The sequence below is a fragment of the Chiloscyllium punctatum genome, chromosome 5, assembly GCF_047496795.1.
Source record: "Chiloscyllium punctatum isolate Juve2018m chromosome 5, sChiPun1.3, whole genome shotgun sequence".
NCBI classification, from domain to species: Eukaryota; Metazoa; Chordata; class Chondrichthyes; order Orectolobiformes; family Hemiscylliidae; genus Chiloscyllium; species Chiloscyllium punctatum.
In genome coordinates this window covers 27,299,553-27,322,236 of record NC_092743.1, presented here as the reverse complement: position 1 = coordinate 27,322,236, position 22,684 = coordinate 27,299,553, and the positions used below count along the sequence as shown (strand labels likewise).

Genomic DNA, 22,684 nt, shown 5'->3' with positions numbered 1-22,684 from the left:
AGGTGTCAATATCATAAACAATACCATCTCCATCAAAATTCCACAAGACATAATAATATTATTCAGCCCTTTCCAACCATCTCCTGGACCTGAATTATGGGCGGCACGGTGGCACAGTGGTTAGCACTGCTGCTTCACAGCGCCAGAGACCTGGGTTCAATTCCTGACTCAGGCGACTAACTGTGTGGAGTTTGCATGTTCTCCCCGTGTCTGCGTGGGTTTCCTCCGGGTGCTCCGGTTTCCTCCCACAGTCCAAAGATGTGCAGGTCAGGTGAATTGGCCATGCTAAATTGCCCGTAGTGTTAGGGAAGGGGTAAATGTAGGGGTATGGGTGGGTTGCGCTTCGGCGGGTCGTTGTGGACTTGTTGGGCCGAAGGGCCTGTTTCCACACTGTAAAGTAATCTAATCTAATTCCTAATTAATATGCACCTGTTAAATACTGTTTTAACTGGACCATTATCCCTTAACTAACACAAACAGCACTCCCATGAAATTGCATGAACGAATGAAACTTACACCGGCAAATTGTAAACAGACCTCACAACCCAGCTGTGGTAATCACTTTAATATATTTTATTCTTTTATTAAGCACAGGTACAATTTTTAACTTATTTAGAGCACATAGGCCTAGTATGTTTACTAACTTAAAAGGCAAAAGGACTAATACCTCCTAAATATGCAAGCAGACCAGACAGACACTCTTCATCCCATCAGAAGTAGCAGCCAGCGTTTAGGACGTTTTAACTATCTCTTGTCTCCCAGGACAGAAGCCCTTCAAACCTTCGTGTACTATATATATAAACAATGTAACCCCATAGTAATGGAATTTTAATATATGTAAGAACTGTGTATAAAGGGGCTCTTGTAAGAGCTGTATTTCGGGATTTTATTGCCACATCGAACTTGTGCTGTGGTTGCTGAATAAAAGAGATATTTTCGCCGCTCACTGACTCTGGTTGATATTTGAACACAATTGCACAACTCTTTTATTTAGCACGCGGTGAGCTCAGTGATTAGTCCCCCTCTGGCCCCAGTCCGGTTTAGATAGCTTTAACATTTTAGTGAGCTCAGGTTTAAGTCTGGTCATAAAAGTACACTTCAGCAGACCATAATCACAACCATCAAAATCCCTGTCATCCTGCACATTTGGGGCTCCTGCATATTCTTTCCAGGTTTTTCCTGAACCTTTCCTCATATTTGGTGACTGCTCCTGTGGGTTTTTGACTTCAAGCTGTGACTTTTGTTCCATCGGTCTTAGGCAGACTATTGATCAGGTGGCATCCGAAGAGCAGGAAAATTGACATTTCAGGCAAAAGCTCTCATTCCTGATGAAGGGCTTTTGCCCGAAACGTCAGTTTTCCTGCTCCTCGGAGGCTGCCTGACCTGCTGTGCTTTTCCAGCACCATACTCTTGACTCTAGTCTCCAGCATTTGCAGTACTCACTTTCACCACTGTTTTATTGCTGTCCAGCCAACTTGCAGCTCCTGCTCCTGCTCCTTCAGAGCACCTTTGACTGCCTCATAGAGGAGACAGCTTTCTCTTTTAGTTACAAGAACGTTCAGAATTCATACCCCGTCTCAGGGATGGAGCACATATATTCCCTTTAACCATTCTAGGCTTTCCTATGTCTTCAGCAGCCCATTCTGTGGATGAGGTATTTCCTTAGACACCTGTCCATGTTCTTAGGGGTTGCAGGTCCATGCACAGTAGCATCAAAACATCCACCGCAGTACCATCCTCCAATCTCTGCCTGACCATTTTTTCTGTCTTCACTTTTCTGGTATTAAGGCATCGTAAAAATTGTACGTGGGATATGAGTCCTCATCACTTTTATTGCTAGAGTTCCTCTGTTTCCCAAAGGCAATAGCTTGGTTTTTCTGAATCACTTCCTGGATATCTCAGGTGGTTGCGTACATATTCTGTGTGGACTTGGAAATTGGGAAAGAAACTGACAGGACTATTTTCTCATCCTTCAGTTTCTTGTTCTCTTTTCCAAGCTCCTGATTTTTAAGGTGAGCTTTTTCTTGTTTGATCTTTTCTTTCTCCAGCTGTTCATATGTTACTATTAATCGCGTTAATTCACCATCACGGGCTGATTGGGACATGACTTCATTTCTCTGGTGAATTTGTCCCATCAATGCAAGGGACCATTTAATTCTGTCTTTATTTTTCTGTTGGTGCTTTTCCTCCAGAGCCATCTTTTTTTTAAAAAGTTCATTCACGGGATGAGGGTTACTCTGGCTAGCCTCATTTAGCCCATTCTGAATTGCCCAGAGGCTGTTGGGAATCAACCACATTGCTATGGGTCTGGAGTCACATGTCAGCCAGACCCAGGTGAGGATGGCAGTTTCCTTCCCTGAACAACATTGGTGAACTAGATGGGTTTTCCCAATTATTGGCAATGGATTCATGGTTGTTAGATTCTTAATTCCAGATTTTTATTGAATTCAAATCCCATCATCTGCTGTGATGGGATTCAAACCCCAGTCCCCAGAGCATTGCTTGGGTCACTGGATTAACAGTTCAGCAATGATACCATTAGGCCATTAGGCCGCTGTCCTTGGAGCATATTATACATCTGCCCAATTTTGGTTAGGGTCTTCCCTAACAAGAACTGTAATTCAAGTTCATTCTGCAACTGCTCCAACATTTCTTCCTCAGTTATGTAGGAGGGGCTAGCCCTGGATGTTGTAGGCAGTTTCCCAGGGTCACTCACGATCACCTTAATTCATGCGTCATGGGCAATTTCCTACTATGGGTAATTCCCTGCCGTAGACTGTGTTAGCCGATCTGAGGCCTAGATGCGGGGGATTTGATACAAAACAGCCAACTCACGAAAGGTTCGGGATCACGTTCAGGGATTGGATCACAATTCTAAGAAAGAAGCTTCTTACCCTCGAAGAATGGTCATTGACTGGTCGATTTAGATATTGTCCCCAGTGATCCTGCCGACTATGCAAAGTTGTGGGATTGTGTTCAAATAGCGACCATGCAATTTCATGTAAGTGCTGTCATGTTAGTTAGTTCCTTAAAGGGATAATGGCTCAGTTAAAAGGTATTTAACAGGTACACATTAATTGGGGTATCTATTCAGGTCCAGGAGATGGTTGGTAAGGATCAATTAATTTTATAATGTTTTGTGGAGACTTGATGGGGCTGGTATTAGTTTACAATATTGACATCTATTCAGAGGTATATCAATGTTTCAGGCAAAAGCCCTTCATCAGGATGGCGATGAAGGGCTTTTGCCCAAAAAGTAAATATTCCTGCTCCTCGGATGCTGCCTGACCTGCTATGCTTTTTCAGCACCATACTCTCAACTCTAACCTCCAGCATCAGCAGTCCTCACTTTCACCTATGCAAAAGTAGCTAGTCCTAAACACTGCTTGTAGCAAGGGCTGATAAGATGTGAAAATGCAGTAATGAGTTAGAAAGGGTTGTTTTAATTTGTATGGAACGGTGGTTTTATGAATGAATGAAGGAAACAGTGTTAAAGCAGGGAGATAGGAATGAATGAAACAGGAATGCAGTGTTTGCTTGTGAGTGGGTTAGTAAAAGGAGTTATGAATGAATGATATTAATAAATATAGCGAGCTGGTGAGTGAGTTAATCAAGATAACCAGAAACACAATATCTCACAGCTTCCTACAACCTTTTATTTCTTTGAAGCCATTTTCATCTCCATCACATATTTGTTATCTACAGCAGGTTGGAAGGCAACAGCAGATGCTTCTCAAGCAGTGAGTTTGGGGTTTGGTCTTTTAAAATTCATGAACACCCAAAGGTAAATATCCCCTGGGTAGCCCTCCCTGTTCATCTCTTAGGCTTTGAACTTCCCAAGTGCCCACCCAATACATTAAATAAATCTTCATCTCCCTACTTTAGAACCCAGTCCCGGATATATTGACTAAACATGTCTAATGTAGTCCTCCTCCACCATGGAAGCCAAGCTTTGCAGTTGTTGACTCTTCTCACCACCCCACATTACCCTTTTCCCTTCAATGCTATATTGCCTTCTCTCCCTTCTATATTGTGTTGCCCCTTTCCATCAATGTAGTCCCCATACTATTGCATGCCAGCATTCGTTGTCCAATCCTCACAATTAAGTTCCCCAGCTTCCATCCCATAGCATTGGCTTTTGATCCACTGCCCTGGCTAGATTTTTTTTTAATGAACTGACACAGTACTGATCTTGATCTTGAGTGACTTCATCAGACAGGCTGAACAATGTATGATTAGATCCCTGACTGATGTCTGCACAGTTCCTCAAATGTGCTCCTGCAGCCTAGACTTATAGGTTTTAGACTCCACTGCTCACTGACTGTGCCCAAGCCTGGGTCTGATATTATAGGCTACTCTTGACTTACAATACTGGGGCACGCTCTACCTGAAGGATGTCTCCTGGACTTGACTGAGGCCTACTCCCCACAGGCGGTGAGCGAAGGCTATTTGCTGGAAGCACATGGAGTTTAGTGGATAAGCAGCTGGCACGCATTGCTGGTATAACACTGAAGTATCAGGATGCTATACAGTAACTTGTGTGCCCTGTTGACTGATAACACCTGACAACCACGACAAGCTGCCTGGCTTTGTGGTAGCTGTAAAAGCCAAATCACGTCAAAATACCATGAGAATTTAAGGTGTGGCGAAGAGTGTGCAAACCACCAAAAGGCAAGAAAAAGTAAGGTTGCATGTTATGAGCACTGAGGTTGCCACAAAGTAAGTGAACAGTAACAGAGGGGTCATCGTAAGCAGGGGTGTACAGATAAAAGATGGTAGAAAAACCTTAGACAGAGGCATACCGGTTACGTTGCACAGGCATGTACTGGGCGAAATCAACATTAGCAAGTTCAGCGTTATTTGAGATTCGAGAGTCCATTCTTCAGTCTAATAATGGATGGGAAGAAGCTGTAACTGAACCTGAACTGTGCGTGTCTTCAATCTACTGTATATTCTTCCTGACTGAAGAGGTTGTATGAGACAGCATTACCGGGGTGCAATGGGTCTTTGATGATGTTGGCAGCTTTTCTGTTGTAACAAGCAATGTAAGAGGAGTCCATGGATGGGTGGTTGGCTTCTGTGATGGTCTGGGCTGTGCACACAACCTTCTATCATTGCTTACAATGCTGGGCAGAGCAGTTACCACACCAAGCCGTTATGTACCCAGACAGTATGCTTTCAATGGAACATTTTTAGAAGGTAGACATGCCAAATTTCCCTAGCCACCCGAGGAAGAAGAGGCATTGTTGTGCTTCCTTGACCATCACATCCATGTGGGAAGACCTATGAGCATCAGTTTGAGGTTGGCAAAAATAATAAATGCAATTGTGATTGGGTTTTAATACCCTGGGGCATATTTTAAACTGATTGGCCAAATTCAAATGGTTGTCAAAACAGCAACCAACTCAGGTATCCATTTTACAGTCAAATGTTACATATTTTCAATTTTCCAGAACACTCTAAGACTACTATATATGACCAGTGCTTATAAGCTCTCAGTGCAAAACCGCATTCACTCTCACTTAAATGTACAGTACACGCCTTCAACTCCATAATATCTCCCCTTAAGATAAAAATGAACCATCATAATGAAAAGTCTTCACCCCATTACAGTGAAATACATAGATTACTGTCCTAAGTTCATACTCATTTCAGTACACATATATATAACATTGGTATCAGTTCAATCGTAGCTATACTTCATCCTTTAAATCTGTGATAACACATCTGCTCTTACATTTTTACAACCTGCAGCATGTACAATTTGTAAATTAAAAGTCTGTAACATAAGACTCCAACAAAATAGTCTCATATTCTTGTGCTTAAATTATTCCAAGAATGTAAGAGGATTGTGATATGTGTACACAACTGTCTCCGACACATTATCACATAAACATTAAAACGTTGTAAGGCCTGTACCAAACTCAATAATTCCTTTTCGATGGTAGAGTATTTCTCTGGTGAGTGTTGAGTTTCTTTGAAAAGCAGCCAATTGGCCATTCAATTCCACCATCATCCTTCTGTAACAGTACTGCTCCAGCTCCTATATTGCGAGCATCATTTGCAAATTTGAAGGGTTTCAAAAAATTTGGTGTAGCTAAAACTGGAGTGGTGGATAATGCCACTTTTAAATTGTCAAATGCCTCTTGGCATTATTCTGTCCACCGAAATTGAGTGCTCTTCTTCAGTAAATCTGTGAGCAGTGCTACTATGTTGCTGAACTTTGGAACAAACTTCTGGTAGAATCCGCTTAGTCCCAAAAATTGAAGCATCTCTGTCTTCAAGGTTGGTTGTAGAAATTCTTCGATGGCCTTTGTCTTGGTGTTCCTTGGGGTCAACCTTCCATGACTGATGTGATGTCCCAAGAATGTTGCCTCTGCCTTCGCGAATTCTGTTTTCTTTAGATTTATTACCAGCTTATAACAATCATGACATCATCCAGAAAGACTGCACAGTTTGTTAACTCAGCCACAACTCTGTTCATGAGTCTTTGGAATGTGGCTGGTGTGCTCTTCATTCCAAAAGACATCACCTTGAATTGATTTAGCCCATTTGGAGTTACAAACACAGAAACTTCTTTCACTTTCTCTGATAAAGGTACCTGCCAATAACCACGCAGTAAGTCCAACTTTGTGATGTAAGTGGCTTGTCCAACTTTCTCTACACAGTCCTCCAATCTTGTTACAGACCACCCTCGGTTATTCACACGTTAATTATCTGAATTTCAGATTATCCAAACAAGATCTCAAGGTCCCTGTACATGTGTTTCAATTGAAGTATGAAAATTCCATTTCTCATCCATTTAATGCATCATTTTGTAAATTTGAACTGAATATAGATGCAAGTATGCTTTAATAAATAATTAAACTTCAAATATATACTCGAGATGTGATGTTAAAGTTTAGTCTTATACTTACACCTTTTATAAAAAGGCTCTGATACTTATTCTCCCATGAAGACAAAGGTTTGTATCCGTAAACACAGAAGGGCAGCGTTTGGGGCAGCACGGTGGGTCAGTGGTTAGCCCTACTGCTTAACAGTGCCAGGGACCCGGGTTTGATTCCAGCCTTGGGCAACTGTATGGAGTTTGCAAATTCACCCCATGTCTACATGGGTTTCCCTCCACAGTCCAAAGATGTGCAGGTCAGGTGAATTGGCCATGCTAAATTGCCCATAGTTTTGGGTGCATTAGTCAGAGGGAAATGGGTCTGGGTGGGTTACTCTTTGGAGGGTTGCTGTGGACTTGTTGGGCCGAAGGGCCTGTTTCCACAGTTTATGGAATCTATTCTAAAATGTGCAGATCTGAGCTGTGTGCTCTAACAGCAAGATTCCCTTTCAACATTGACTCTCTTCATTTTGCAAACACAACAAATTTTTTTCCTCAGCTCATTCTCCGAAAAGTTAAGTCAAACATTGTGATCGCAGTTCTTGTTTCTGTTGATTTTCCGCAGTGAAAATGTTTTCCTTTTCTCTCATGATCCCCCTGTATTTTGTGCCTTTCACTGTCTGTTTAAGGGCTTGGCTGAGGAGGAAGGGACAACACTTGGTTAGTCTGGGCAGCGGCACGACACTGAAGAGAAAGGTGCTGGCTGCTGTAGAGGATCGGGATAAAACTGAAGAAAATGTCAGCAACAAATTTCACAGACTTCAGTCAAACTCCAGTCATGAAGTGATTTATTTACAAAATATCATGAATTTTTAAGCAATATCCAGTGTTTGTACACATTTTATCAATTGAATGAAATAAAAACTCTGTAAACATGCTTTTTTACATAATTATGTTCAATATGGCTTCCTTTGTTTACGATCAGATCAGTTATCGGAACGATCAGTTATCCGAACAAAGTACTCCTTGCTCATATCGTTTGGATAATCAAAGTTGGCTTTGAGTCTGAATTTGTTACAAGGCTGACTTTCTCTTCGTCCACACAAAATTGTTCAGTTCCGGCAGGTTTGGGAACTAACAAGTTCAGTGAACTCCACTCGCTCTGACTGGGTTCGATGATACCTTCATTGAACATTACATTGACTTCCTTCTGGACCTGTATGGCTTTGAAAGGATTAAGCCTGTAGGACTGTTGTTTTATCAGAACAGCATTCCCTGCTTCTCCCTCAAGCACAATAGCATTAGTCCTCCCCATCTTATTCCTGCATATGTCCTCATACTGCTGCAACAAACCTTCCAACTGGTTTCATTACTCCTGAGACAGGTAGTTCACTAATCTATCCCACTCCTCAAGGACTTTCTGATTGTTTTAATATATTTTGAGGTACATCAAACTCCACAACATCTGGATTTGATTCTTCACTCTATGGGGCAGTAACTAACACCTGTTTCTCTAGTGCCTTCTCTCTATTATAATAAGGTTTCAACATATTCACATGACACACTCAATGCAGTTTTTTTTCCTATCCGGCATCTTTACCAGATAGTTTACCTGACTTATCAAATTGAAAAAAAGTTAGGAACAACTAAACTTGGCTTTGAAGAGATCTCCTTCCCCTGGTAAAATTACTAATATATCATCCCCATGGAAATCATCCGAATTTCAGTGTTTTTATCTGCCATCTGCTTCATTCTATACTATGCCCTCTTGAGGTGCTGTTTAGCTAACTCATCTACCCAATTTAATCTCTCCCTTACCTCCGATACATAATCCAAGTGTGAGATTTCCGACTTCGGTTCTTTCAATTTCTCTTCGGCCTTCTCATTTTATGTCCGAATATTTACTCTAATGGAGGAAACTGAGTAGATTTGTTTTGGGGCATCTCTAATGGCAAACAATACGAATGGGATACTTTTATCCCAATTAGCCGGGTGATCCTGACAGTATGTTCTTAACATGGTCTTCAGGGTCTGATACCAACTTTCCAAAGCTCCCTGGGATTCAGGATGGTACGCACTTGATTTAAAGTGCTGTATACCTAAGCTATCCATGACTTCCTTAAACAGCCGAGCAATAAAGTTAGATCCTTGATCTTATTGAATCTCTCTGGGTAGCCCACACCACATGAAGAAAGCTACTAATTCCTCTACCACCCTTTTTGCCTTAATACTTCGTAATGGAATTGCCTCTGTCAAATCTGGTAGGCACATCCATTATGGTTAGCAAGTACTGGTTCCCACTTTAAGCTTTAGGAAGGGGACCTACACAGTCAATCATAAGACATGTGAAAGATTCTTCAAATCCTGGCACTGGCAACAAAAGTGCTGGTTTTATTACTGCCATATGGACTACCTGTCATTTGGCATGTATGACAGGAACGGCAAACTTAACCACATCCTTATGCATTCCAGACCAATAAAAATGCTTTTGTACCTTAGGGTCTGAGTCTTCCTTACCCCTAGGCAACCTCCAACAGGTAGTTCACGTGCTACACGTAACATTTCCTGTCTATATGCTACCGGGAACACAATCTGGTGCACTCCTGACTATTTCTCCTCTGCACTAACCTAACCCCTTTGAGCTATGGGAATTCACAGAGGTGGCTAACCTTCACCATCTCAGGGATGAATAGGGCAAGACAGTAAATGCCCACATATTGCAAAAGAATACATTCAATTTCAGAGATGCGGACTAGCTATAAGGAGAGCAGGTACGCTTTAACTAGTGTAAGCCTCTTAAGATTTAAGACGTAACATTTTGCCACTCAGCTTTGTAAATAACACTGGCCACATGAGGTAACTATATTAATCAGTACAATCACAATAGGGTTGCTCTGTCATTGGTGGTTTAACCTGAGGGCTACCATACCTGAGACAAAGGGAGAGGTTGAGAAGGAGAGACTCTCAGCTGGTGCAAGAATTGAGCCCATGCTGTTGGTATCACTCTGCATCACAAGCCAGCCATCCAGTTAACTGATCTAGCAAAACCCAGCAACTGTACAATTAACAGGCAGTGTGTAGTGACTGGAATAAGGTTGGCCAGGTGGATGTCATTAAATATGAGTCTCCTGATTGGAGCTGTTAACCTAGGCCAATTAGGGAGACCTGGCCAACAAAAATCTTAGGGATTCTCCTCGCTTTAGGGACTGGCTCTGAGCAGGCTGGTCAGAGTCAATGTACTGCATACGTGTAAATAAAGGATGACTTGGTAACAGGATACTGGCCTTCGTGGAGTTTCATTTCTGCATAAGTTGTAAGCAATGGTTAATCTTTTAATCATAATCCATGTGGCCCTTTTTGGAGGCTGGTTGGTTTGGCCTGTACAATTATAAGAAAGGCTTTGCTTTGCAACAAGAAAGCAAACTCAAGACATAATGAAATGTAGTACTGCAAGGGTTAAATTTCATTTGCAATCAATACAGTTGCTGAATGTCTGCCTTATTATTCACCTTGGTACCATCTGTGCACTTGGCACTACCTACTTTTAATTCCGTGCTAGCCACTGTACGTATATCAATGTTTAAAGTTCCACTTTCAAACTGGCATATGTCTATTCGGATGCACATAAATAATGGAACTCCATAATTATAGTAGAGAATTCAAAATTAACTTGCATATTCATAACATACGGAACAAATAGACTTGCTGAAATTTTAAATGTGTTGCCATCATCTTGTATATTCACACATGAATTTCTTTTTGGATGATCAGCTTTCCGATGGGAATAGTTTGGTCCCAATGTTATTCCTTTCACCATATTTCAAAATTCCTTTCCTTTGTTATTCAGATTTGTCATTTATAGTGTGAATTTTTGTTTAGTCACTCAATCTCAAAAACAATCCTGCTTTCATGATTAAAATCGATTGCAATCTATGGAAAATATGAAAAACGAAATGTACATAGAATATTAAACCTGATGTACAGCACTCAAAGTTTTCCACAATGCTTCATAAGTTCACTGCCTTACTCAATATGATTATTCATTTTTCGGCATTTTGCTGTAATTTATTTCTTTAAGTATTGTTTCTGTGCTAAACGATTTCTCAAAGCAAACTGACAATGTTGCAAAGTGTGTAACTGACCATTGTTTGCCTTTTATCTTTTGATTTGATGAAATTAAGTCTGTTGTTCATTAGGGTTTCCTTATCTATTTTCTCCTAGCTGCATTGCTAAGTAGATTACTTGCTTTACAGTGTTCATCAGTTGTCTGCTGGCTTACAATGTTATGTTCTTCATTGATGTAGCTATTACTAAAGGTTAATCGTAATGGCTTTAAAGGCTTAGACTTATCATGTGTTCCATTATCATAGTCTTTCCCATGTCTTAGCTTTATTCTCCCTTTTACAGGATGGAGTGAGGGCACAAGATTTTCTTCAGGAATATACCTCTGTGCATCAGGTGTAACTGCAGATTTAGCACTGATACTTGTTTTAGAAACCGAGGGTTTGCTTGGAAGTGCTGACTCTTTGAATTTCCGGTGAGCAATTGAATTTGTGATCTTGGCAGGAAGAAATGGTACTTCTTGCAGTAGATGCATTGGAGATTTTTGGTTTTCCAGAATTGTCTTTTCAGCCAATTTTATTTTCTCCAAACTTTCAAGCTGTTTGTGATTTCTCTCTTTTCTTGGTTGATGTTCAGTGCTAATTTCTCCTGTAGTAGCCAGCTTCTCTGCAGCTCGCTTGCCCTCAATTTGAATGTATTTAAGCTTCTCAAGTTGGGCTTTCTTGATATCCTCAGGGAGGACTAATGGAGCCAGTTTTAGAGGCTTTTTAGGGGGAAGTTCTTTCCATTTGTCTTTGGCTTCTTGATAAGACTTTGGTGACGTAGACTCGAAGTGCTGCACATTGGGGCCGATGTTTAAGGAGGTATCACCATGAATGTCCATATGACTGGTTGTTGAATGCTTCACACTGACAACACTCAGGCCATCTTTTGTCTGGTCAAGATTGAGGATGTTTAGCTTACTGGATACATTTTGAAGTTTGGATTCTGAGCTCTTCTCATTTGGGAGTTCCTTGAAAACAATCAATTAATGTGGTTATAGCTTTCATAATATATGACATACAGTGAACTGTAACACATTCTCATTGTACCTTTGGTATCCTTGAAAGACAGAAACACTTTAATTATTAAATAAGTCAAAAAAGACTATGTTCTATTCCATATGTTCTTGTTTGTAACATCTTTTCTAATGTTTCTTCAACGGAGAATAGATAATATACTGTTATTAGATCTTAAATAGTGCAGTTCAAGAACTGAGCAAAAGCATGGTTTTATAACAGCATACCTTCATTTAGATGATTTGAGTAAACTGACAGGGTAGGAAACTATAGAGTAGCTTAAAGTTTTAATCACTTTGGGGAGTAGAGCACAATTGATGTTTGAGAATACTTCAGTTGATACAAATGAGTATGGACATACATAAATATTGCTTTTGTGTGTTTCTTATAGCTTCAGATTTAGTAATTATCTAATAATCTAAGCATGATTTAAACTTATTTTTAACCCAAACCATTCCATTTTATTGATAGTAAATGAGAATTGTTTTTTTGACAGGTATCTCACCATTACAATATGGATAAATATTAATTGGTTATCAGTGTTGACATATTCATTTTATTTGATATTTGATTTGATTTATTGTTGTCCCATGTACCTAAGTGCAGTGAAAAGTTTTGTTTTGCGTGCAATATAGGCAGATTATAACATACAAGGACAAACAGAGCATGGTTACAATTACAAAGTTATGTTTGCACAGGAGATGTACAAAAGCAAGATCAGCATTAGATTTGAAGTTGAAAGATCCACTCAGCAGTCTAATAACAGCAGAAGAAGCTGTTCTTGAACCTGTTGGTACGTTTATTGGAACTTTTGTATCTTCTGTCTAATGGGAGATGTTGCAAGAAATTATAACCAGGGTGGGAGAGGTCTTTGATGATGTTGGCTGCTTTTCCGTGGCAATGAGAAGTGTAAATGGAACATTTGGGCACCTTATGTGTGGTAGTTTCTTTGCCAAAATTGTCAGAAACTGAGTTCAAGATTGTGAGTGAATCAGTAACACAGGTTGCTTCAACAATTGTAACATTTTTAACATACTGTTGTGAAGACTTAAAGCACATAATGGCAATGCTAATTTCATAATATTTAACTTGGTTTTACTAAAAGATAATTTCAGTTGAGGATGGTACCAGGAACCATATGACCATTGAAAACAGATGCAGCAGTGGACCATTTAGCCCTTTGAGCCTGCTCTGCCCTTCAATATGATTATGGCTGATCATCCTATTCAGTACCCTTCTCTCGTTTGCTTGCCACAGCCTTTGATCCCTTTAGCCCGAAGAACTATATCAAACTCCTTCTTCAAAACATTCAATATTTTGACCTCAATAAAACTTTCTGTGGCAGAGAATTCCACAGGCTCACCTCTGTCTGGATGAAGAAATTTATCTTCAGATCTAAGTAGCCCCCAATATCCTTAGACTGTGACCCCTTGTTCTGGACATCCCAGAGATTGGAACATTCTTCCTGCATTTTCCTGTCTAGCCTTATTAGAATTTTTAAAATTTCTATGAAACCCCATTCATTCTTCTGAACTCTCATGAATATAATCCTATAAAAATATTAATACAGTCCATCCTTTTTCATACATCTGCCCTGCCATCTTAGGAGTCAGTGTGCACTCCCTTCACTGGAATAAGTGAAATACTTTGGAAATCTTTTATCAATGCTGTCAATGATGGGAAATATAATTACCATCCTTTAGCTTACAATACCACAGGATATTTCTGCAATGCCATCCATTAAAAAAGAAGGAAAAACCTGGCCTTCATAACAGTAGGGTTCCCAAATAACCAATGATGCCTTTTGCAATATGGTCACTATTACAATTTTGGAAACATGACAGATCATTTGTGAACAGCAAGTTCCCACAACCAGCAATGAGTTAATGACCAGCTAATCTGGTGGACACATGTTGATTGAAGGATAGATATTGGCCTGTACAAATCAGCAGAATTCCCCATATCTCTCATAAATACTGTAATCTCATGTGTCGTTTTAAGTCTAACGGGGACAGCAAAAGCAGCCTCAGTCTCTCTTTTATTCTGGAAGTTTTTATCTCAATACTGCAGTGGCCCCACTGTATTTGAGCAGCAGTCTGAATTATATTGGTAGCTTGGATTACTTTGGCTGTCCTTATTTTAAATTTAAAATGAAGAAGTAGGGGTGGAGTTTGGAAGGAAAAGACTAAAAATTTCTCTCTTTTGCATAAAACTATTGTGGAATAAGTTACCAGGGAGATCCAGAAAGCAAGTTGTATGAATGATTCAATAAATAATAAATTTGTTCTGGAGGAGGTTTTAAATGACCTGGTAAAAAGTTTAGCAAGTAGGACTGATCTTTAAAAAGGGAATCGTTTTACATTCATAACCATAATCAAGTTAATTTGTGTAATCAGTTAGAATAGGGGTGTTGAGTAAGTTCGAAAGGTCCACTTAACTTTCAGATTTAATTATGTCCCCCTCTCTCTACCCAGTGAAATTGGAACATCATCTCCAATATTCATTCTCTATGGGTCTGTGCTCATTTCCGCAAATTCTTCCATCCACTGAATGTTGGTTGACAACAGTCATTAAAAGAAAAAACGGTGATTTAAATCTTTGGAAAATTGCAGGTGTCAGTGTTTAGACAGGATAATGATTTTTATAAAGGCTTTCAGAGTGGAATACTTTGGGTGGAAATGTAACAATTGAAACCATCCACTTTGCTTTTATGAATGATGTAATAAAAGCTCTCATTGGCCTGAAGGTGCTGATTATGTTATTTGGGTTATTTCTGATACAAGTGAGAATAATTACAGAAACACCTGTAAGGGAAATGGGACAAGTCAGGTTAAAAAACAAAATCTCTTAGACAATGCGATTCATTTCCTCCTGGTTATCTTTGTTGACTGTTTAAAAGCAGCCAGCTGTCCCTGTGGATGTTTCTAACCAACCTATTCAGATATGTCATGACAATGCCTTTTGAACAACTGTGAATAGAACCATGGCGTTCTGGCCCAGGGGTAGAAACACTACCATTGCACAACAAGAACCCACCTAATTGCTCTTGCAGATATTTTCTAAACATGCTGCTGAGAGGTTTGTCTCTAGAGCATGTGAGGCTTGAAACTGAGTCTTGCTGATCCAAAGGCAGGGGCACTCCCACTGAGCTGCAAAAGTCCTTTTGGAAATGAAAGCAAACTCTTATTGTGTACAGCTAATTACAATAGATTATCAGATTCCAATTTCATTTCCTGGAAGCTATCTAGAGTCTCCTACATGAATTATCATTTTTTTTATATAAACCGAGAGTCAGCCATTGTGCTGTTTCTTCACTTGGATATTTCCTTGGTGAATTTATATTGCACATTTTTATCGATTGACTGCATTCGGTGCAATTTATTTAGTTTACTATTCTCTGACCAGCTGTGCTGATTGTGTTTCTTTGCCATTCATATGAGAAATATCAAAAGAAAAGGCAACTGTAAATATAGGTAATCATTTGGAAAAAGTATAAAGGTAGCTGAATCGAAAAGCATGTAACCACAATAGTGTTCAGTGGAAGATAAGGAACTTATTATGTTATCAGGAGAAAGGATTATTTCAGACTACTTTGCACTGAAGTGATGCTGTGTACAACTGGAACATTTGTTCCTGCCTCCTATTTTAGCAAAAGCATTGATAACATATGTGAATACCATTAAGATCACAGATTTTTTTTTAAATGATCACACTCGAGATTGCATGCTAATATCACACCATTTCATTTCAAAGCATTTGAAATCCAAATAGTTTTGGACTTTCATTCCAGTTTTAATTTCAGTCTCCCAGATGTAACTCGCCTGAGCATAGCATGCAACTGGCTGAAAAACCGAAAGTTACTAAGTCCCTGGACCTCAGCAGGAGAGAAAGACATGTTCAGCTTCAATAAACTACTGGGAACTGATGTCATCTATGCCAGTAGACTGTCAATAATCGTTTGTAAACCTTTCACTAGATAATCGAGAGAAATGTATATTGGTTACAACAGACAACTATGACATTGAGAAAGTTAGTATTGCAAACTTAAACATAAAAGAAAAAAGATGTAGGTGTCCCTGTTTTAAATCACTGAAAGCTGGCAGGCAAGTGCATCAGGCAGTTCGTAAGGTGAGTGGTATGTTAGCCTTTATCAAAGAGGATTTGAGCACAGGAGCAAAAGGTATTGCTTTGATTGTAGAAAACACTGAAGAAATCACAGCAGGTGTGTGAGCAGGCTGGAGCCTTGCCTGAGAAACGATGTACTTGATATACAGATATACAGTGGAGGTTCTCCAGACTGATTACTGGGATGATGGGACTGTTCCACGAGGCAACAGGTTTTGTATTCTGTGTAACTTACAAGCATGAGTGGAAATCTCATACATATAAGCAGAATTCTTAAATGGATGAAGAGAGTAAAAGCTGAAAGGATGTTTTCCCTGGTTCTGAGGTAGAGAGCCAGTTTCAGAAAAAAAGGCAATCCATTTAGAACTGAGATGAGAAAGATCATCATCACTCAGAGGTTGGTGAATCTTTGGGATTCACTACTCCAACGGATTGTGTAAGTTCAGTCACTAGGCACATTGAAGACAGAGATTTAAAGATTTTTATCCCTAATGACTTGAAGGCAAATGGGTATATTATGGAAATATGACGTTGAGGTAGATGATCAGCCATAATGCAGAAAGGTAGACTAGGCTTGAGGGACTGAATACCCTACTCCTCCTTTGTTTTCATGTTGATCATAAAAGTTTCTACAGGGAGAATAATGGACTAAAACATCAGCAGTCTTATAATTCAATGTTTAAGATGAGTGTACAGATATTGTGTTGGTATATAAATGTATTTTGTCCACATCTTACTGTAACCTCTCTCTTTCAAATAGATAAGAAATTTTACACAAAATTGACTGTGTTTATGGCATTTTTGCATGGCATAGCTTTTACATGGCATAATTTGAAGGTTATTACATTTGTATGGAAGAAATTAACATGATCAAATATGGGAATTGCTAGTTAGAATGGTTAGTATATGCAGATATGTTGACAGATAAATTGAGACAGACAGAGACACAGACAGGGAGCCAAAATTGGATGATTGTGGAAAGGGAAAGATTATACAAAAACACAAAGGACCAACTTACTACCTTTCCCATATGTTCCCGACTTGATCTGTGTTTGATCATCTCCTGCAGGTTTCACCTCCAGAACTGTGCAGCCTAGAGACCAGCAGGCAGCTCTCAGCATGGCTTTACAATGGATAAGGGATCTATAAATGTCAGCACAAGATAATTACATGAAGATTAAGGTCACTGCTTAAACAGGTTGCTGCAGACAAATCCACATCACTATGTGCAATTCATCAGAATTGACTGAAATTCTTAAACCAGCATGAAATTTCGTATTCCTTATGTAAAACAAAACAGAATAGAAAATTGGATTATTAAAGTTGGAGGAAAGTCTAAAGGTCATAAAACATTTCCTCTATAAAGCTTAGAATTGTATTATGTCTTTCCAACTCATGTAGCACTTTGCAAGATAAATAGTAGTTTTGGTGCAAGGGACATATTGGCAATGCCATTAAATGGATCTTAAACAAAACAGAAGATCCAGGCAGTACTCAATCAGTGGGTGAGGCAGCTTTCAGTAGAGAAAGCAGACAAGACCAGACGTGTGCTGAAGCTGTAAGAAGTCAGCAGTCTCATGCTTGAAAAGACAGATGAAAGCCTGTTCTTTATTGCCACTGGATATGAAATGTAAGATCTGCTTTACACTAAAGGAAAAATGAAGCAATGTAAATTGAGCTAATTTGATATTCAGTCATTTTTTTTCTGGACCAGATGTGCTCCCACCACTGTTGGGAATGTACATGTGATCTGATCTGACATCTAAATAACTCTGATATCACTCATTATGCATCTCTTCTGATTATTATTTCCATTTAAATCATGTCCAAATTTGAGTAATAAGAAAGCATTGTTAATTGATTATTGGCAAATTGTCAGTGAATCCATAAAATTGGGTCCTTATTATACTAATTTGCTGTCAACCTCCTTCTGCTGCTAGAAAAATGTACTGGTGACTGAAACATGTTGGGGATCTGTCCTTACAGTTTTACAGGCTCCCCTACCTTGCAGCCTCCCAATCCTGGAGCTAGTAAAGTCCACCCAAAAAAGTTCACCGTGAATAACTCCATTACTGCTACAAAAAACAAATTACATTGCCTATATGCTTTTAAGAAAAGGAGAGGAGTCCACAGTTCAAAAACTGACACCTCTTCTGCAAATGAAGTAAAACAACAAATAACATCATGCAAAATGGAAATATTTTTAACCATATCTACCCTGGAGACTACTCTGGAGGTTGGAACATAAAATTGCATTAGCTAACTCTACTTAACAGTTCTTGCAACGATATCACTAATTTTAGTCTCCAAAGAAGAGGATTCTGGGTAATCCAAGATGGAGGACAGGAAAAATTTCTGGCTGTAAGAGCTGTTCCTTTTTTTGAGGTATTTTAGGTGTTGGAGGTGATTTCCTCGAATCCCAGGAGCAGCAATTACTGTTGAAATGCTGTTGCATTGTTTTGGAACTTTGGGAAAAAAAGTCCGAACAACAGCAGTTTAAAAAGGAGAAGAGCCGACAAAGGAAGCACCTGGTGAGGACAGTGCAGGAGAGTGAGAGTGAGAGTGAGAGTGAGAGTGAGAGTGCAAGTGTGAGAGAGAGAGAGAGAGAACCTGCACAGTTACCGCCTTTGCTGTTTGAATTCGTGTATCGCTAGACATCAGAGTGCATCTGGGAAAATTAACAAACAGTGGAATACACAGCTAATCTTGGAGGAAAATTGCAACATTTAAAAGGCATTTGGATGGGTATTTGAATAGGAAGGGTTTGGAAAGATATGGGCCGGGTGCCGGCAGGTGGGACTAGATTGGATTGGGATTTCTGGTCGGCATGGACAGGTTGGACCGAAGGGTCTGTTTCCATGCTGTACATCTCTATGACTCTAAATGATGAGCACTTTTACATTTAAGCCAAATCATACTGCCTCGTACTGGTAAGAGCTATGATTGGTTTCAATGGAATAAGCATTGTATTATCATAAAATAAAAATGCTAGCTATGTCGATCAGCCAATAGCTGTGAGATGAAAAGTGTTTGTCATATGTTGTTATAATTGTAGGAAACTGGATGTGCTTTAAAAAGATAGGTATATGGATGTGGGTTAGTGCTATTAAGATTCTGGCTTAAGAAATGGTCAGAAAGTCATTCTTGAAAAGTGACCTAGACACACTGTAAAATGTTATAAAGTAGGAGGCGACATTAGCCATTTGGGCCACCAAAGCTTCTCTGCTATTTGCATAATTATGACTAATCCTCTATCTTAGTGCCAAACTTCTGCTCTCTCCTTATTCTACTTGATAACTTTAACCTGCAGAAATCAATTTCTTTCTCATCCATTTTCAATAAGTTGACCTCGAAATTGAAGAATGTTCTCATCACCTCATCCTGAAATAGCCTCACCGTATCTTGAGATGATGAGCCCTTGCTCTGAATCCCAATCCCAGCCAGATCAAATGTCATGTCTGCACCTAGTTCACCAAGCACTGTCAGATTTTTATATATTTAAATGAGATAAAATTCCAAAAAGACATGTGACAGCAATCAAAGACTTGGGAGAACCCCTGGAGTGCTAATGGAATAAGATGTTAGAGTGTTTGACAAGCACTCAATAATTTGTTTCGTTTTGATTTCAGAACAGAAATGTAGAGTCCACATGAGAACAATTTGTCTCCTGCAGTTCACCTGAGCTCAACTCAGATCTCTACAGCAGAAGTGTTTTCTTTAATTTGTGGAATCAGAAGTTAAAACAAGACATTAACTCTCTCCATAGATGTTGCTGAGTATTTCCAGCACTGTCTGTTTTTATTTTGGGTGAAGTGTTTTTTTTAGAACTGGTCAAGCTGGTCCTACATGATATGGTGCAGTGTAACCAATGAGGAAAGAAGTTAAAGAAAAGCCCTTGCCATATTGCTCTGATTCTGACAATCATCAAAATGAACATAATGGAGTTCTGGTTCTCTTGCATTTGCCAAGTGTGACAACAGTAAATGCTTTCTGTTTGCTTTTTGGTCATTATAAAAATTTATTGGTCAAATCAAGAAGGACAAGGGCACAAAGCATTGCTGTTACGATGACTTGCAAGATTCTCTCCAAGCCACACACCAGCTTCATTTGCGATTGTGTTATAGGTTCCAAGTGATTCTGGATCTAAATTCTGGAGTTTCCTGTGTAGTTATGTCACTGCAGCAGTTGAAGAAATTGAATTGAATTGAATGGAATTAGGCTTATTGTCACATGTACTCAATTGAGTAGAGTGATAAGTTTACAAGTCACCACTTACGGTGCCATCTTAAGTACAAGGTACCTTGGTACAGATTCTTCAGTAGAGGTACTGAGGAAAAAAAGTCAGAAAAATAAAGAAATAAGAAGTTCAGCATGACAGATCATAGGAATAAATCAGAAAATAGAGAAATAAAAAGTTCAGAATAACAGTCCATCCAACCTAGTCCACACTGGCACTTAGCCTCTAGTCTGAATCGCGCTTGACTCCAGACCGAACCAGACTTTATCTCGAGGCTCTCAAAGCTGGAAGATCATTCTGGAATGACCTAAAAAGACTGGTACGTGCCACCAAGAGACCACCATGCCAGGCTGAAAGATACACAGGGAGACCGCAAGAAGGTAGCTCACTTCCACTTTGTCAACGGCAGTTGGAGATGGGCAATAAGTACTGGCCTTGCCAGTGAAGCTTTCTTCTTATGAGCAAAAGAAAAAAATCTCAGAGTGTGAACTTTTCAGGCCCAACTCCTAGGAATGACTAGAGAATTTGAACCTGGGAAAAAAAATGAGTAATCTACCTAAAATATAACAAGAATATCATTGAATCATTCCTTGTGTCCTTATGGCATCTTCACCTTATCATTTCCTGTGTAGAAATGATAAATGGATTAAGCTTAATTTTCCTTGTTACTCAAAGAAAATGAGTCCTCTTGAGGAAAGTTGGCTGCAAATTTATTCCAGGCATATCAGCATGTTTTTTCCCAGGGCAACCTGCAACTCCAGTCAATACTAGAGGAATACCAAGCAGAAACAACTAAAGTTGTTGGTTATTCCCAGGTATGAATGGGAGAAAGTGAGGACTGCAGATGCTCGAGATCAGAGTCAAGAGTGTGATGCTGGAAAAGCACAGCAGGTCAGGCAGCATCCAAGGTGCAGGAGGATCGTCGTTTTGGGCATTATTCCTGATGAAGGACTCATGTCCAAAAAGTCAATTCTCCTACTTCTTGGATACTGCTTGACCTGCTGTGCTTTTCCAGCACCACACTCTCGAGGCATGAATTGGAATCTAAATGGCCAGTATTTCAGGTGGAGGATGTACAAATTTTAATGCCTGTAATCCAGAGTCCATCTTCCAGTATCGAAGAGCCTCCCGAGTTACCATTGTGTGTTCTACCTTTAAACTTGTACCTAAAATTCATTTTTCAACCACTGGTCTCATGTTCTGTGCATGCTATGGTCAGTATTCTCAGAAGATTGACAACCCAGAGATAGCTTTTGAATAAAAGCTGACCTTATTTGTAGTCAGTCGAGAAGAGCTCCTTTCAGTCAATTTCAGTCATTCTTGACCTGCATTGCCTCCACCTCCTCTCTGGATTTGACTTGCCCTCAATGCCAATGCTAAGTGGCAAGTTAATTTGCCGTGATGCTGCTGCTGCCACTCCATTGATTGCACTTCTGGGATTGCACACTTCCCATGCAAATGCTTCCCTAAATGTGTAAAGATAAATGTGCTCTAGCGGCAGAAAACCTGCTGTTCAAAAGCTTCGGTGTTTGTCTTGCCTGGGATGTAATCACTATTGCTTTCATGCCTCATTGTGCTCAAACTATGCATATCGCTTTGGAAAAATCTGCTGTACCGTCAGTGCAGCTTTCTCCAGCTTGCAAACTGGAGCTTGCCTCTGAAGTACAACACAATGCTTTGCAGAACTGAAGATCGTTAAAATCATAAGCCTGCAATCATATGTTATCCCCAAACCTCCCTCAGGAATGCAAGGAAATCAAGCATGGTAATTACAAGTAACTGCCAGGAAATAGAGAATCGGGTTAAGTTTGCTAAAAAGTTATATTTATTGCATTCATGCCACATTACACACTCTTGTGCATTTGAGTTGCATGAGTATCAATAGTGCCTTAGAATGTAATCGCTGTGTTTGTCACCTAATAGGCTCAATGAAATTAAATTCACAGCAACTAAGGGGGATGTGCTGTTCTCCATTACCTAGAGCTAGTGATGAGAATCAATGATTTAAAAAAAGAATAATGGCAGAACATGGAATGTTTGAAACCTGCTGGGAGGTGTTGATATAATAATGCAAACGCTTTATTAAAATTTTGTATAATATTCAACCTGCTGTGCTACAACGTGCAATAACTGGGACCTTTGGTACTGAACATTTGTCAAGTGGTACTCACACAGACAATTCAAGCTTTATTAGATCTTACACCCTGGATGGTCATCAGACAGTTTTATCCTTTAAGTAATGTTGTGCTCTATTTCCATTGTATTTTATGTTTCTCACCCATTCTAAATGATAAAGTACTAGGAGAAAGTTTGGACTGCAAATGCTGGAGATTAGAGTTGAAAAATGTGGTACTGGAATAGCACAGCTAGTCAGGC

General features: G+C 39.6%; 1 protein-coding gene across 1 annotated transcript; it reads right to left on the bottom strand.

Moving 5' to 3' along the window:
* Window positions 1–638: 638 nt before the first annotated feature.
* Window positions 639–17,187, bottom strand: LOC140476951 (uncharacterized). Its single transcript, XM_072569971.1, has 2 exons — window positions 17,093–17,187; window positions 639–11,900 (listed from the first exon to the last, which is right to left on the bottom strand). The coding sequence occupies exons 1-2, from the start codon at window positions 17,129–17,131 to the stop codon at window positions 11,034–11,036; spliced, it is 906 nt and encodes a 301-aa protein (XP_072426072.1). The 5' UTR covers window positions 17,132–17,187; the 3' UTR covers window positions 639–11,033.
* Window positions 17,188–22,684: the final 5,497 nt, after the last annotated feature.